The sequence below is a fragment of the Lissotriton helveticus genome, chromosome 5_1 (genome assembly GCF_964261635.1).
Source record: "Lissotriton helveticus chromosome 5_1, aLisHel1.1, whole genome shotgun sequence".
NCBI classification, from domain to species: Eukaryota; Metazoa; Chordata; class Amphibia; order Caudata; family Salamandridae; genus Lissotriton; species Lissotriton helveticus.
Genome location: NC_136065.1, coordinates 1,268,635,416 through 1,268,650,666, shown reverse-complemented (window position 1 = coordinate 1,268,650,666; position 15,251 = coordinate 1,268,635,416). Strand labels below are relative to the sequence as shown.

General features: G+C 42.9%; 1 protein-coding gene across 4 annotated transcripts in view; it reads right to left on the bottom strand.

Moving 5' to 3' along the window:
• The window catches only part of LOC144755284 (uncharacterized), a 173,851-nt gene that overhangs the window by 96,825 nt on the left and 61,775 nt on the right, over nt 1-15,251 (bottom strand). For 3 of the 4 annotated variants that reach the window (XM_078644061.1, XM_078644064.1, XM_078644062.1), the window contains exon 4: nt 13,367-13,474. The exons of the other annotated variant lie outside the window; for it this stretch is intronic. In XM_078644061.1, the coding sequence (XP_078500187.1) occupies nt 13,367-13,474 (108 nt within the window). The remainder of the gene's footprint in view (nt 1-13,366; nt 13,475-15,251) is intronic. 4 annotated transcript variants of the gene reach the window in all.

The following is a 15,251-nucleotide window of genomic DNA, read 5'->3' as shown; positions in this document are numbered from 1 at the left end:
TGGAATGAAGAGATAAACACATTTTGTGTGGATCCGAGTTTTCTTCCTCCCACATGAGGGTAGTTGACCAAGAGAGATGGGATTCGGACAGGAAAAAATCCTTCACAAGTGAAGCGTAAAAACATTATACTCTAGCTGGATGTTAAAGATATCAAGTAAAATCATACAAATACACTTCCTGAGAGAAAATTTTATGATAAGGTGCAAAAACTCCCAGTGTGTTCCTAGGATCCCAGTTAGAGGAGGCAGTAAAAATAACTACATCTGTGATGCCGCTCAAAAATGAAAAGACTTTATGGGTAGTATAAGCTCATGGAGCCTTAGAGATGTGAAATGCCTTTTCAATTCTTTACTTTTTCAGCGAAACTGTTAACATATGCGAGATATACACTGTTGAAGTGTTTCAGGGTCCCCGAAAGCAGAAGAGAATTATTCTAACATTTATTGCCATCAATGAAGATTCTAAGATGCAGAAGCATGGTATCATCATCACCATTCGTTCCATCTTAATCTTTGACTGATACAATAAATCTGCTTCAATGCAGTGATGGAGGCGGAGTCTTGGGAATGGAGGCTCCCTTTCCTTAGCCATCTCTACCCCTACACCTAACACTGTTGTTTCTGTAGGCCCCACTTTGAACATTCCCTGATGTCTGTGGGTCATGACAGCTCTCCTGCTGCCACTGGTATGTCTGTGGCAGGATGCCTAGTGTGCTTTTCACTGTCCCTCACAGGTGTTGTCTGCAAAAAGTGCCCCTTGAAGTGTTGCACTGTATTGCCCTCATTAATGGCAGTATCTTTTTTCATTTTCTCCAACATTTCATCCACCTGGGGGCCAAAAGGATGTTCCTTATCAAATGGAATGATGAGGAGATGGTGCGAACTCTCCGGATTAGATCCTGACATGCAAAGTCAAGCGTGTCTGCCGAGCAAGACACTAGCATTAACACTACGGGAAGCAATGACAGAAGCATCTACAGAGCAGTATATGTTTGCCTTGGAGATGATTTTCCCTTCTGCAACCAACTCCTCACCTTTTTAGTTTCAGCGTGGGCAGCGCATGGGCTGCTCTGCGAGCAATGCTGTATTAGAGTATGTACTTGAAGCCCTGCCCACTCTCCGCCCATATTTGTCACTGGCTTGTGTCTTTGTCCTTCATAAATGCTGGCTTCTCATTCCTTAATAGGCTTGTAAGTCCCTCCTTAGTACCGCCTTGTTTTCATATGTAACCTCCCATGAGGACTGGCCCTTTTACTTCGGTTGTTACACTGTATGTCTTATTTAGTCTGTAGAAATCAGTACTGGGTGTGGGCTCCCAACAGTAAAGCCAAGCCACTGACCTAACAATAAACAGAACAATTGCCAATACTGTTATCCTAAATTTCTCTTATTGGTCACAGCACGTTGGAATTAAACCAAACATGGGTTCAAAGACTAGTAATTCAGTCTGAGTGAATCATCATTTATTTCATTCACTTAGAAAACATTTTTTTAATAATTTTATGTCATTTATACAAATTTTATATCCCTACAATCAAAAAAACAATATATACAATGAATAATAAGTAAAACTGTATACATGCCAAAGCATTCATTTCTCCCAGTCTCTCAACACATTCCACATTCAACCAATCACTCTCACACCCAAAGAAGAATTTTCTATTTACATGAAAGATTCAGAAATTCATATCCAGAACACCATAAACAACAACTTTTTTAATGTTTATATTTTAGACAGAAATGCAAATATTTTAAGATCTTTATGGCGTATAAACTAACGGTCTACCCGTTTCGAACTCCGAGCAGGTCAGGAGTTCTCATCAGAACCTTATAGCTCCTACTGAAACGAAGCCTCAAAAGACCAATCCGACGTGGGACAATTTGCCCCAGATCATGTAGGAGAAAGGGAGGGCTTAGTCACAGTCGATTTGGTATCATAGGTGGGACTCACAGTAATTCCTTCCTGGAGTAGTTTTTGTGCTTCTAAAGCATGCCGTGACCAGCCTTGAAAGGGAACACTGCGATGTGATTGACTTCAGTGTCTGCTAGTGGATTATTTGAATGTTAGTCCACAAAAACTACTCCAGGAAGGAATTACTGTGAGTCCCACCTACGATACCAAATTGACTGTGACTAAGCCCTCCCTTTCTCCTACACGATCTGGGGCAAATTGTCCCACGTCGGATTGGTCTTTTGAGGCTTCTTTTCTGTAGGAGCTATGAGGTCCTGATGAGAACTCCTGACCTGTTCGGAGTTGGAAACGCGTAGACCGTTGGTTTACACGCCATAAAGATCTCAAAATATTTGCATTTCTGTCTAAAATATAAACATTTAAAAAGTTGTTGTTTATGGTGTTCTGGATATGAATTTCTGAATCTTTCATGTAAATAGAAAATTCTTCTTTGGGTGTGAGAGTGGTTGTTTGAATGTGGAATGTGTTGAGAGACTTGGAGAAATGAATGCTTTGGAATGTGTACAGTTTACTTATTATTCCTTGTATATATTGTTTTTTGATCGTAGGGATATCAAATTTGTATAAATGACATAAAGTTATTAAAAAATGTTTTCTAAGTGAATGAAATAAATGATGATTTACTCAGACTGAATTACTAGTCTTTGAACCCATGTTTGGTTTCATTCCAACGTGCTGTGACGAATAAGAGGAATTTAGGACAACAGTATTGGCAATTGTTCTGTTTATTGTTATTTAGTCTGTAAGCACTATTTTGTCAAATGAGTTTCTCGTACCGTGTTTCCTGCAGCATTGAGAGCGCCATGCGCGCTTTCACAAAAAAAGCATTTGTTTGTCAACTTGACAAATGCTTTTTTTGGTAAAAGCGCCCCATACCCCGCTTTCACTTTAATAGTGGCACGGCCCTCTCTTTAGATACGGCTTGCCTAAAGAAAAGGGCATGGCCTCTAATAAAATGAGTTGTTGGTTTCCACACAGGACCACACCTAATTTGATACCTCAGCACCAGAAGCGTTACTCGCAGCGGCATGAAGCAAAGGGAGGACGTTCACATTTCGCTTTATTTTATTCAAAGTAGAACTGATCACAGACCGTGCATCAAGTTGACTTAAAGCAGGGACATGCAGGATTGATGACAGGCTATTGACATTGATGACAGCCTGGTTCAAAGCATCAGTTTTTAACAGCGTGAAGGGATAAAGAGGAAGTCATACATTTACCAATCGAGGTAGGAAAAACGACTCCTGAAGTTGTGCTGAATTAAGAGATAAGGTGAAGTTTTAATAGCTACTGTTATGAGGCATGGTGCAGGAATTCACCCAGAGAGATCACTTGTGTCATTTCTAGTTTGTTTTGCTTGCAAATTGCCTCTTTCTCTTTGTAGAATTATCTTTGGGAATTTAAATATCTTGCTGAGAGAGAGAGACACACAACTGCTTGGGAAAGTCCCTTACTAGAAAGTCTTTCTGGGCACTTTCTTATTGCTTAATTGAAAAGAAATGATTGCTTTATGTTTGTGATAATTAACAAACGACGTCTTTCGACACATTTACAGTTTGGTGCATTTAAAAAGGCTTGTATCGTATAAACACTGGGTGTAAATCCTTTGTGTTAACTTTTGACATCCACATCCTTAGGTAGACTTACAGATGGCAGAAAACATGCGCCTTTCCAATAAATGAAAAAGCATCTGCAATGCAACAGGTCCCGCATTTACGCGAGTTTGAGCTATTGCATTGTAAATGACAATGCCTTTTATTTATGTTTTGGTTTCTAAAACATATTTAAAAGGCACTGTCATTTACAATGCCAATAGCTTAAACTCTCGCAAATGCGGGATCTATTGCATTCCAAAATGCTTGTTTTCAATAGGTGTCAGGGAGGTGCTGCATGAGTGTCTCTATCTCCTTTCAAGGAAATATGTCACACAATGACAGTAATGCAAAAAAATTGGCGATACACCACTATTTGGTAGCACCTACTGTTACCTGCTTCCCCACAGCATTGTTGTGTTTACTTTTCTTATCCAGGGGTGGGGCATCCGCTGTGGCTTCGGCTGATGCCCTTTTTATAGCTGAATGAACCACCAAGGAACCTGGCCGCTGATGTAAAGCGGGCCCTCAGGAAAAGCTTTATACTTCCTCTCTGTGTGGGTAGTAACCACCTTGGCATGGACTTGGTCTTTAAAATTGTCACTGGCCGACTTAAGCATAGGTCACGGGCAGACTAAAGCATAGGTAAGAAAGTAACTCTATGTTCAGCTTTAGAGAGGGTCTCCACCTAATAGTCATCCTTATCGTCAATGATGCACATAGCACCCTAAGGTATAACACCATGACATGCTGTAGTGTCATGTGGTGGAGATGGTTTCACCAGATATGGCTTTAGGTCATGATCCTCAGGGGGGATCAACTTTGTCATTTTTATTTGGGTCATCACCATACCATGCACCCATGGGCTGATCATAAGGGCCCCCTCCTGTAAAGCTGTATGGATCTGAGAAGAAGTGGACTGACCCTTCTAGGTACTCTAGAGGAGGTGGGGGTGATGGCAGTGGTGGGAATGGCTTTGGTGGTCGAGGTGGTGTGTTTGGCTATGGCGATGGAGGTGGTGGTAGTAAAGGTGAAGTTAATAGTGCTTTCTTAGTTGTGGTAGATATAGATGTAGCTGGGGGAGCCGTCTCTTGAACCCTGCACTTTTTAGGAACTGAGTGTGGAGGTGCTTCATACTCAAGCATCTCCCTGAAAGTCAACCTTCTCTTCTTAGGGATCAGAGGCAGCCTGAAAACCAGCATTGGTTGACAAGTCTTTGTTGAAAGCACCTGCCTGTCTCAGGATAAATAAGAGACGTTTCATTTTGGTGTCGCGCTCTTCTGCCAGTCTCTCAAGTATGGGAGCCTTGGAGGTTGGTTCCAAGGGGATTTCGAATTAAATTTCGGCTTTGACCTTGGAAGCAGTGTCGTGGGTTTAGCATCTAGAGCGGTGGTGGCATTGCACTGTGCATGGACCACTGATTGATTCAGATTGATTGCTGTCCTTCCACTGATCTTGCAGTGATTTGAGGCACTACTTTTATCTTTAGGGGCTCCGCTTCACAGTGCAAGCGCTGTCTCTTTGAGACATGTTGTTTACAATCAGTGGGCTTACAGCCTACCCATACCATTTGCTAACTTCAGCATGGCTCTCATATCCTTCATTCCCGTTTGTCAAGGCATGCATGCGCCATGCCTTTTCTTGTGTTTGACCATCCCCTGGAGTATGGACCAAGTACTTGTGTCCATCCACTGCTTCAGTTTTTGGGAGCTGTTATTTATTTGTGTTCAAGCACTCCATATGAGAGCTCGTGTTTTCAGTCGCTCCTTCCCCTCCCAATCACCCCCTCATCCATGTTGCTTTTTCTCCTAAGTTCCTGTTGCTTCTTTCCCCTCTGACTCTCCTGCTTCCATCCATTTTTTCTCTACCCTCCCCCCCCCCACACTCTCATTCGTGTTTGGCTTTTCTCCTGCCTGTCTGCTTTTAACTTTCAGTTCCTTCTGCGTTCATTTAATTTTGCCACAGCCATATCAGCCATTGTTTGCATCCCCTGAGAGCACTAAAGGGGAAAACATAACATTCCACAAAAAAGCTGCAGCACGATTAGTTAGTCATAAGATGTGAAATAAATATTAACTTTTAGAACAAGAGAAAAGGAAATTATTTCACACTGGTTGCTGTAAGGTATACTAAGTTAATATTGTCTCTTGCATTCCAAACATAAAATTCCCCATTTTCAATCAAAAACGAGCTTCTCCCCACCTGCCCTCCACCCCTGTTGTGTTGCTTGTCTTGCCCCTCAAGCCAGACAAAAAAACGATATGACACGGTCAACGCTACCTCGTAGCGCTTTTTTCCATGACTTTCAGCCATGCTGAACAGCATATGTGATGCCACACAACATGGTTAAGGGCCTATTATGACTTTGGCGGTCTTGGAGCGGGGCCACAACACTGCCGCCCAAGACCTCCAAAGCCATTACAGACTGCCTGCTAGAGTATGACTTATTTTAACTCTGACGGGCAGTTCTTTGGCCGTCCCACGGCGGTGCCTTTGAAAAAGGCATTGGAATGGGAGCATCAAAGGCAGTTCCAGCCAAGTCCATGCCCTGCACAAACTGGGGATGCATGCACACAGGGGGGCACAACATGTGCCCTCCTGCATGCACCCCATGCTGCAGAGTCACCAGGGGACCCTGAAGGGCTCCCTTTGTTTCTTCACTGCCACACTTTCATGGCGGTCGCACCACCATGAACAGTGTGGCAGTGCGGAAACTCCTAATATGCTTGGTGGTGCCTCGGCGGATCGCCGAACTCATAATAAGGGCCTAAGATATTGACAGCGCCAATAGATCTTGCACTGCAGAGACCTATTGGCCTTGCCATGGCTTATTTTTTCTTCCATGTCCTACTTGTTGAACTCTTTGCCATTTATAACTATGTTTTACTATGCCACACACACTTTTGTTTTTAACGCATGGGGAGGTTAACTGATTTGCTCAGAATCACAGGGGTGTTGTGTTGATACCTAACAAGCATTGGCAAAAACAACAAGTCTCACCTCTGAGACTATTGGCTTTGCCATTGCCTATTTTCCATGCTATACAGAATGGACATTGCTGACATTGGCAATGATTTGTTCCATGCTGTGTAGCAGTGTGGCTGCTGTACAGCATAGCTAAAACTAATGATAACAAGGACTATGATGCATCCAGCTCTAATGCACTTAACAACAAAAAAGCATTGGCTCTGGGTGCGTCACAGCACCTTAAATATGTTTAATCCACACTGCTGTACAGCACGGCTGTAAAACATTGCCAAAACCATTAGCTCTCATAGGTGAAATCTATTGGTTCTTTCAATGCTCGTTTGTCTGTGTCACTGGACTGGAGGGAGGCCTATCAACCCACTTGTGTAAAGTTCTGCTTTTATGCACCTACCGAAATCCTTGCTCTAACATCCTAAGTGTATGTTGTGCGTATTTGTTTGTGTAGCCTGCATGGTACATGCATAGTGTGTGAGTGAGCCAGAGTAATGTGGACCTGTATGATTCTTTTTGGACACCGCAGACCTTTCTACAAGATGAAGGTGAGGTTATTTTTCTAAACAGTGGAGACATAAGTGAGACAGGCCCCCATAGAAATTCAATTAGGTTTTTTGTTTGGCAAGGAGCTGTTGATTATTCTTTCTACATACTGATATTTGGTAGATGGAAGAAAAGAGGGGTTTGACTGTAGACTATGTTGAGCAAGATGAGGGGGACATTTAGTGAGGCCTGGCATTTTGTCTTTCCATATTTACAGATCCAGTTTGGAACAGAGAGCCAAGTGCAGAAACCTCACACCTCTTTGTGCCTCTGTTATGACTGCTCCAGGCTCGAGACTACCCTGTTGTGAGAAGCACTGTTCTAAACCAAGACAGTGTCTGGAGAGCAGCCTGGAAAGCACACTTGAAAAGAGAACCACCCCAAGTGAATGTTGAAGTTGATGTCAGTGGCAACAGATCTGTTTGATTTTGGTGTATAAAAATGAGACTCCACTAACTTACTTGTTGAACCAATTCCAAGAACTCTGTGGCCAAGGAAAGGAGTGGCTCGCAAATTACTCAAAGGAGGGCTGTGCAACCAAAGCTGTTGTCTGCCTGACAGTCGGCTTCCCAGAAAAGAGGGGACATCATCTGAATCTGATCTCTTGCTGAAAGAGCTGTGTGCATGTTCAGGTGTGCCTTGAGGCCTTCCTGCTGAGAGAGGGAAGGAGCCTGCAAACCCTACAGGAGGAGCGCTTAACCAGGAGAAGCAGGGTGCAGCGTGCCCCAAGTGTCTGTGGGGCATCCAGATAAAGAACACTGAGGAGAGCAGTTTGGGGGCTCCTGTGTCTGTGGGCCTGGAGTCTCTCTACATTAGGAACCACTAAGATTTAGACTAGGGTTGTCAAGGCCCAGTTCAGGCTGTGATTGTAACTGAAAGAACTCAGCATGTACGTGGCCACCTCATGCCCACAAAATTGTCCGGTGAGTGGCCTCATCACACCCAGAGAATCAGGTGTGCATGGCTGCTTCATTCCTACAAGACTGGCATGTGTGTGGGTGCATCGTACACAGAGGACCAGTGCGTGATTGAGCAGGGTTCCAACTACCGAAGTCATCATGATCATCCTTCACCTGCAATCGCCGAGGCTCTGGACTTCTGTGACATCCTGTGGAGGTACAAGGAACACAACAAACTGGGACTGCCAATTTACGTCTACTGGATCGGAGGGCCCAGCACCTGTTGCGGAGCACATCAACATTGCTGCCGGCTGGTGTACTCCCTCTCCTGAGAGGGAGGAGGTGAGCGCGCTAAGGCGAAAGCTGGGCAGCTGCACCGAAGACTGATCCACCATATGTGGAAAGATAACCTTGAGACTGAACTACAAAGACTCAGGACTGCACCTGACCCATAATCACACAAATACGTATTACCCCAGAAGAAAAGGGACCATGTGGAACAGCAGAAGACTAGAGTACATAGTATTTAGAGGCGCAGAACTGCCTAATTGCGTCAACAGTCACTAGATTGTGCATTGTAGTGTTAGATTCTAGTATTTCGTTCTAGTATGCATTAAAGTACATTTCTTTCTTGAAAAGGTATATGCTAGATTGGATGTGCATTATTGTGCTGTACTGTGATTGGTTCAGCTCAACTCAAGCACCCCCACACTACTTCCCTGAGGAGCCCTTGACTACTCGCCATCACTACCACTAAACATAGAGTGCTTAAGGGGCTGTTCTTAGCTTAGTTTGCAGAACCATAGAAAGATGAACCCTGGGACATCAGAGGCAAATGATCCAAACCCCCACAGCCCCTTTTGAGCTTCATGGTCCCCCGAACAGGGTCTGTCAGCCAGAGAGAATATAAATAAGCATGCCACTGCTGACAATCTAAAATGGCCCATGTACATAAATTAAACTTTGCTTCTACGTCAGGTCCAACCCCTCCTCAAAAAACAACGTTAAAAACTGCAAGCTGGTTTCCACTTCTCTTCCCCTCGAGCATCAGGTAAGTCAACATGGCAGGCCAGTTTATGACACGAATTATCCCCATGCGCACATCACCACTGGAGGCCAACTGCCAGAATCAATGCATGTCCCTTTGTTCTGCCTCACTAGCCTTCTTCGTTGTCACCCAGCCTCATTGACAGCAGGTTAGGGCTGAAAAGTTGTGTCTACAGCTGAAAATAAATGTGCAGGGGATGGCATACTGTGGCTGTGGCCTGCTGTAATCTTCCTCCCTGAGGATGGCCCAACCTGGTCCCAGTGCTGCTCCGACCCACTCACCTATCATGCTCTCATGAGCGGTCACAGTAACAAGGCATGTAAGTGAGTTTTCTTTAAACAATGCTTCTTTTTTTTTACGTCTCTGAGCAGCCAACCTCTTTCAGGGCTGGCTATCAGCACATCCACACCATAAACCACAACCTCAACCGTCAGTCCTTGGGGAATTGACAGTTTGCACAACAGTTGAAATGTTTTTACTCAGAGGATCGCTGTTTTCTTTTCTTTCTCACCAGCTCTGAAACTGTTTTTTCAACAGTTTGGGAAATCTGTAAACAGTTCAGATGCAGAGTTTCCTTGTGGTTTTTAGGCCTTGGACTACATGTTACATAAGGAGTGAGGCTCTCACTTGAACTTGATTCCATTCACCTTTAAGGAATAGATTACTATGTAAGCATTAACTTTTGTGCATTTGGGAGTCTAATCCTCTCTTTAGGTTCCTCAAAATTTTCAATCGATCTAATGTTAAGGAAAAATAACAATTCCCTAGTCTAAACCACACTAAGAAGTACCACACATGCACCTTTTCCATCGGCTGTCAAAAACATACAGCAATACAACTTCAAAAGAACATTTGATACAAAGCAAACCCTGGACATGTATCAATAGTGATAAGGCTTAGAAGATGGGACAACATTCTTGCTTGTGGTGAACACCCGACTTGTATATATGCTCTCCTAGATTGCTCTGTAGGATTGACAGCGAATGAGCACTTCAGCCAAATTATAATTATGAATGTGTGCAGGGAGAATCCAGGAAGGAAACATCTAAACAATGTATAGTCGTATACACAGCTGGAACGTTGGCCTAAAAGAGGTTCATGAACAGTAGTAGATTAAATGTTCCTTAAAGTGCTGCACTTTAAGTGGAGTTTTTTGTTTCTAGATCCTCAATGCCCTGCTTTTGGTATCTTCTTTTCAGGTATTTTCCTTGCTGCATCGCTTTGTTATACGCAAGTTACTGTGATAGTTATATTTTTGGCAAGGTAGTGTGTAGCTTTGGTGGTTACTGTGCACAGCAGGTCTTGAAGTTCATACAGGCATGTAAGTGGTGCAAAGGTAGATCCACTACATAAAATGAAGTTTCAGTAGACCACTGATGAATTGAGCAGTGGCATTCAATACACTCTTCAATAGAGCCAAAAAGAAGTCAAGGATGGTGACAAAAAGGATATTAGCAACTTTCAGGTGGTAAATGACCACGTATTTATCTGGCTAGTCATTTGTTTGGCAGTTTTATATAGCGTGGACCAGACCCAATCAGTGTCAGAGTCCTATGTGTAAGAGCAATTGTGTGCTTAACACCAGTTATATTCCATTACATAACAGTAAAATCATTTGGATACATTATACATGGGTTCAGGAAACAGATGTTCTATTACATGTTTATTTACCACGAGAAATCATGAGATCTACTTAATTGCTGGCTTAGGCAAGGGCATCTAGACATATAGTTTGCCCCTGTCTATACAGGGAATATTACAACTCAATGCATCTGGGCTGCTGGATCTGTTGGTCCAGTGAAGCCGTCGCCCATGTTGTGGCCCCTGTGGACTATCAATACCAAAGATTGTATGGTGGCTTCGAAGTCTGCTTTGGGATAGAGGTTACCATACTTCCTTTGTTTTTTAGTGATGTGGATTCAGACGTGGATGTTGTCAATAATGCATCCAAGCAATTTTGGCCTGATTTACAGTTTAGCTGACCGGTTACTCCATCACAAAAGTGACAGATATCCTGTCTGCCATATTACAAATGCCATTGGATATAATGCACATGTAAAACGTTGGACTGGACATCGCCATGTTTGTGACCGAGTAACTCGCCCACCGAACTCCGAACTCTAAATAAGGTCCTTAGTCAATATGCAGCTCCAGGTTGTGGGTTTCACTGGAGCTTATACGAATCATGATTAGCATTATCTTGCTAGGGATGAGGTTCAAATGGTCACATGATGTGTAGACTTGAATGAGGAAAAGGCAGTCTTAATGTTGGCTGATATCATAGATGTAGAGACCAGCAGATCTCTGAAAGACTACACTGGCAAAGAAAACATCAAAGGAGAATGAATTCCTGGGGTACTCCACTTCCATGCTTAAACTTTGGGTGAGGCAGGAGATGAAGTAGTGGTCTGGTTTTCTGTTTTTAGTTTCTGTTTGTTGTGTATTCTGGTGCAGCTTTTTCGTGGTTTTCAAAATCAGTGGTGATCAGCACAACATAGGGTGGGGAGCAATTAAGTTGGTTTAGAGTTAATTTAAGCTGGAAAGTTGAATGTTTACTTTAAGGGCTCAATGCTATGCTGAAGGAAGTGCAGATAATTGTTACTAATAGCTAACCACTGAGACACAATTTGCTTTCACAGGCTTAGTTAACAAAAGAAGGATGTAACATTAGTTAAGGATGTGGAATTTTCTTGTTTAAATTGACTATGCCTAAAGTGAACATGCACATGGCATGGAGTTGTTTGGCTGCAGGCTGATGAACAGCTTAGCTTTTTTGTCTGATTGCAGTCTCCGTATAAGACAAATACTTCAATTGTCAGGACGAGCAGAGGAAGCAGAATATGTTTAAGCCCACATTCTCATTGGTAGCGGGTTCAAAGTTTGGTAGGTAGCAATTCTCTGATGGTATTCACCATCCATGTCTAGTTGAAAGGGGTGGCTATACCGTCAAGTCATCAGGTGATATAGAAGCCGCCTACACTGTTTCAACAAGAAGTACCAACATAACAGGCTGAGACCTCACCTGGAAGCCAACATACACACCGCAGAAATTCTAGGTTTAGATTTGTGCGCAGTAGTTACAGGATACAGAAGGAATTCCAGTAAATTTATCACTGTAAACACTGCGGAAGGACCTTTCAGGGACCGAAAACAAGGACCAAATAAAAGTAAGAAAGCTACTGTCACCCTTAATAGATATGGAGTAGTGGAGTAGTGTGGCTCACTGGTTAGAGGCGGCAGGCCTGAGAGCAGAAGTCAGCCTGGGACCAGGGTTCAATTCCCGACGCGGCAGGGTCGTGGACCTTGGTCAGCGGACTCGATAATTCTCGCTTCGGTGCTTACTCTAATCAGGGGTTCCACTCGGCAACTCTGGGCATTAGCTTGCCTAATCTCCACAACGGCCCCACCAATTCCGGGGATGCCTGGCTCCACCTTGGGGACTCCCAGCAAGGGACCATCCCACAGGGAAAGCCAGGACGGGTTCCCCAGAGTTATACAGCGCCGGGACGCCCCGTTGCTGGGGCAGCTGTGCGCTTTACAAGTATACTACATTTACATTTACATTTACATTTACATATCAGGGAAGTTGATTAGCATACGCCTGGTACAAACTCAGAGTTGCCCAGTTACCAGGGATGGCGACCATTTGTCTTCTTTCTTTGCTACAGAGGGGTACATATTCTACTGGTTCTGCTATTATCCAAATCACCTTCATCCTGGTGACATGGCTTTTATATTGTGAAGAGACAAAAAGACCCAGTTATATAGGTGCACCAGTCATTCTATGGTATTATAGCCAGCTCTCCATTCTTGGCTGATGCTATCATGAAAATGGGGCAGGCAATTACATGAAGCCAGATATATTCTGTTTTCAAGTTCTTGTGAATGGAGGATAGTAATGGCTAAAGAGATATGAAGAGCTAGATGGCAAGCCAATATCTCTCATTCAGCCACCTTCAAATGACCTTTGCATTTGTTTTATCTTTATAATTTTGTATCTCCTTTTAGTTATTTCCAGGTAGTCCCTTTCAGACATAGCATTTATCACATTTCCTGATAGGTTTCTCTCTCTCTTTACCTTACCTCATCTTTCTCTCCCTGCTCTTCTGGTGTAACTATTTCTCACTCTTCCAAGCCTCTGTGCCTGTGCCTCCTGTTCTCTCTTTCCCTACCGCTTCCTATTATGTACCTAAAGTATGGTAATCTATATGGGTGTATCTCTTTGTAGTCTTTGTATGTGCCAGTGGATGTGTGCATGAACCCATGAATGACTGTGAATGTGTGATGTCTGCAAAAAAACAAAGACTAAGAAGCAGTGTTGCCTACTTACCTGAGTAATGATTAACTGTATGTCTGCTCTCAGAGCGCTGGTTGTTGTGGGAGTCAAACTCTTCTTTAGCACTTCCTAATCCATAGATATTGGTAGTAAGCAGACCACCTATTATTGCAAGTACACATAAGAGAACATTCAGCAACAGATCATTGTGCTGTTAAAAGAAGCACTAGAGGTGTTACTCAGTGGTAGTATAGTAAATGACCAAATTCAATGCAACAAAAATATTTTATAAGCTACTATAAATACATATTTTAATATGATGCCCAAACAACATCATTAGAGGCAGTAATTCTTTGATAGATGCTAACAAATTGATACAGACACATTTAAAAGATGGATTGGAAGGAATCAATGAAAACAGAAAGAGGGAAACATGGGTAAAAATATGCACCAAGATGTTCTACAGGGCAGACACCACACCACTTGGAAGGCAGCAGCAGTACATGTTTAAATCAATGAGCCATCCTCCTAACACAAGAGACAAAACACTTAAAAGATTCCACTGTAGGGACATGTATCATACTTCTGCAAATGGCATCAGGAGTACTGTTGGAAAGAAACTCATGGTTGGGAACGTCAGCAATTTGCAAATACATTGACATATTAGCTTATTTGTTCAGACACTACTTCACTAGCCATGACTGAAACAACTGAATATACAAAATATGCCTTTTTTCTTTTTGGGAGTTTTATATAGTGTGAGCTCGACCCGAAGGCACCAGTTGCATTACAGACGGACAAATTAATTTTGTTAGGCACAGGGATATTAAGTGGTTTGCCCAGAATCGCAGGATGTTGAGCGTCCGGCCAAGACTCGAATAGGGTTCCCCAGCTTCGAGGTCGACCTCTCTAGTCATTAGCCACATCCTCTCCCCTTATTTGAGCAGAGAAAAAAAAGCAGAGAAGAAAAAACATGAAGAAGATGCTTTAAGAAACAGGGTACAAGAATGGATTGTATCAACAGTGATTAATTGTATCACTCACATGATAGCCATGTCATTGACGGAACAATACAGCACACTTCTAGGTGTGAAGGTAAGATAGCTTTATTTGCAGAGAACAGTTAATGTTACTGACCACCTGTTCCCCGTCTTTTATCTCTAATCACACAATGCTGCTTCTGTGATGTGATCATCTCACAGCCTGCAAAGACCAGCAGGCTAAATGCTTATTCATAACAATTACAACCGAATATATATGTATATATATTTAAACAGATGTGCCACTCTTGCTGGCCGAAAATTGCTCAGGCTCATCTTTATTATCCAGAGGGGTGGTAGGTATAGGATCACAAGGTCAACAAGTCCAAGTTTGGAGTGACAGAGTCTATGTAGAAGAACAACGTTGTAAAGTAAGGAAGACAGAGGCTAACCTATGCTCCATTCAGATTCACTGAAGATACAAAAGAAAATAAAAAACATGAAGAATTCCGGACTATCTCACTATGGTTGTGACAAAGATGAAGCAAGTCTTCATAATATGCTCCTGGTTTAACAGGTTGGTCAAGATCAACCCTCTAGGTGCACATTAATAGCAATTATTAGCACATAATTCCAGGAAAAGCAACTTAAATGTCTATGACAGTATTTGAGGATTCTTGGCAGAGCTGGCCTGGAAATGGACCTGGTTGGCTAGCAGGAGATGATAACTTTGAGCAAAATTACAAATCAACTTTTCAGCTGATTTGGAGAAACATTTGTCTGAACTGGAGCTAGAGCAGAGGGTTGGTTGAAAATTTAGCAGCTGTGGATCAGTTTTCTGGAACCTTGGTATTGTGCTCTCTTCCACATCTTCTTGCGAGGAAGCGGCTTGTTCACCAACTTTGCAGCCTACTTGTTCTCAACTCTCTCTTGCACCAGCGACCATTGAGAATTAACTC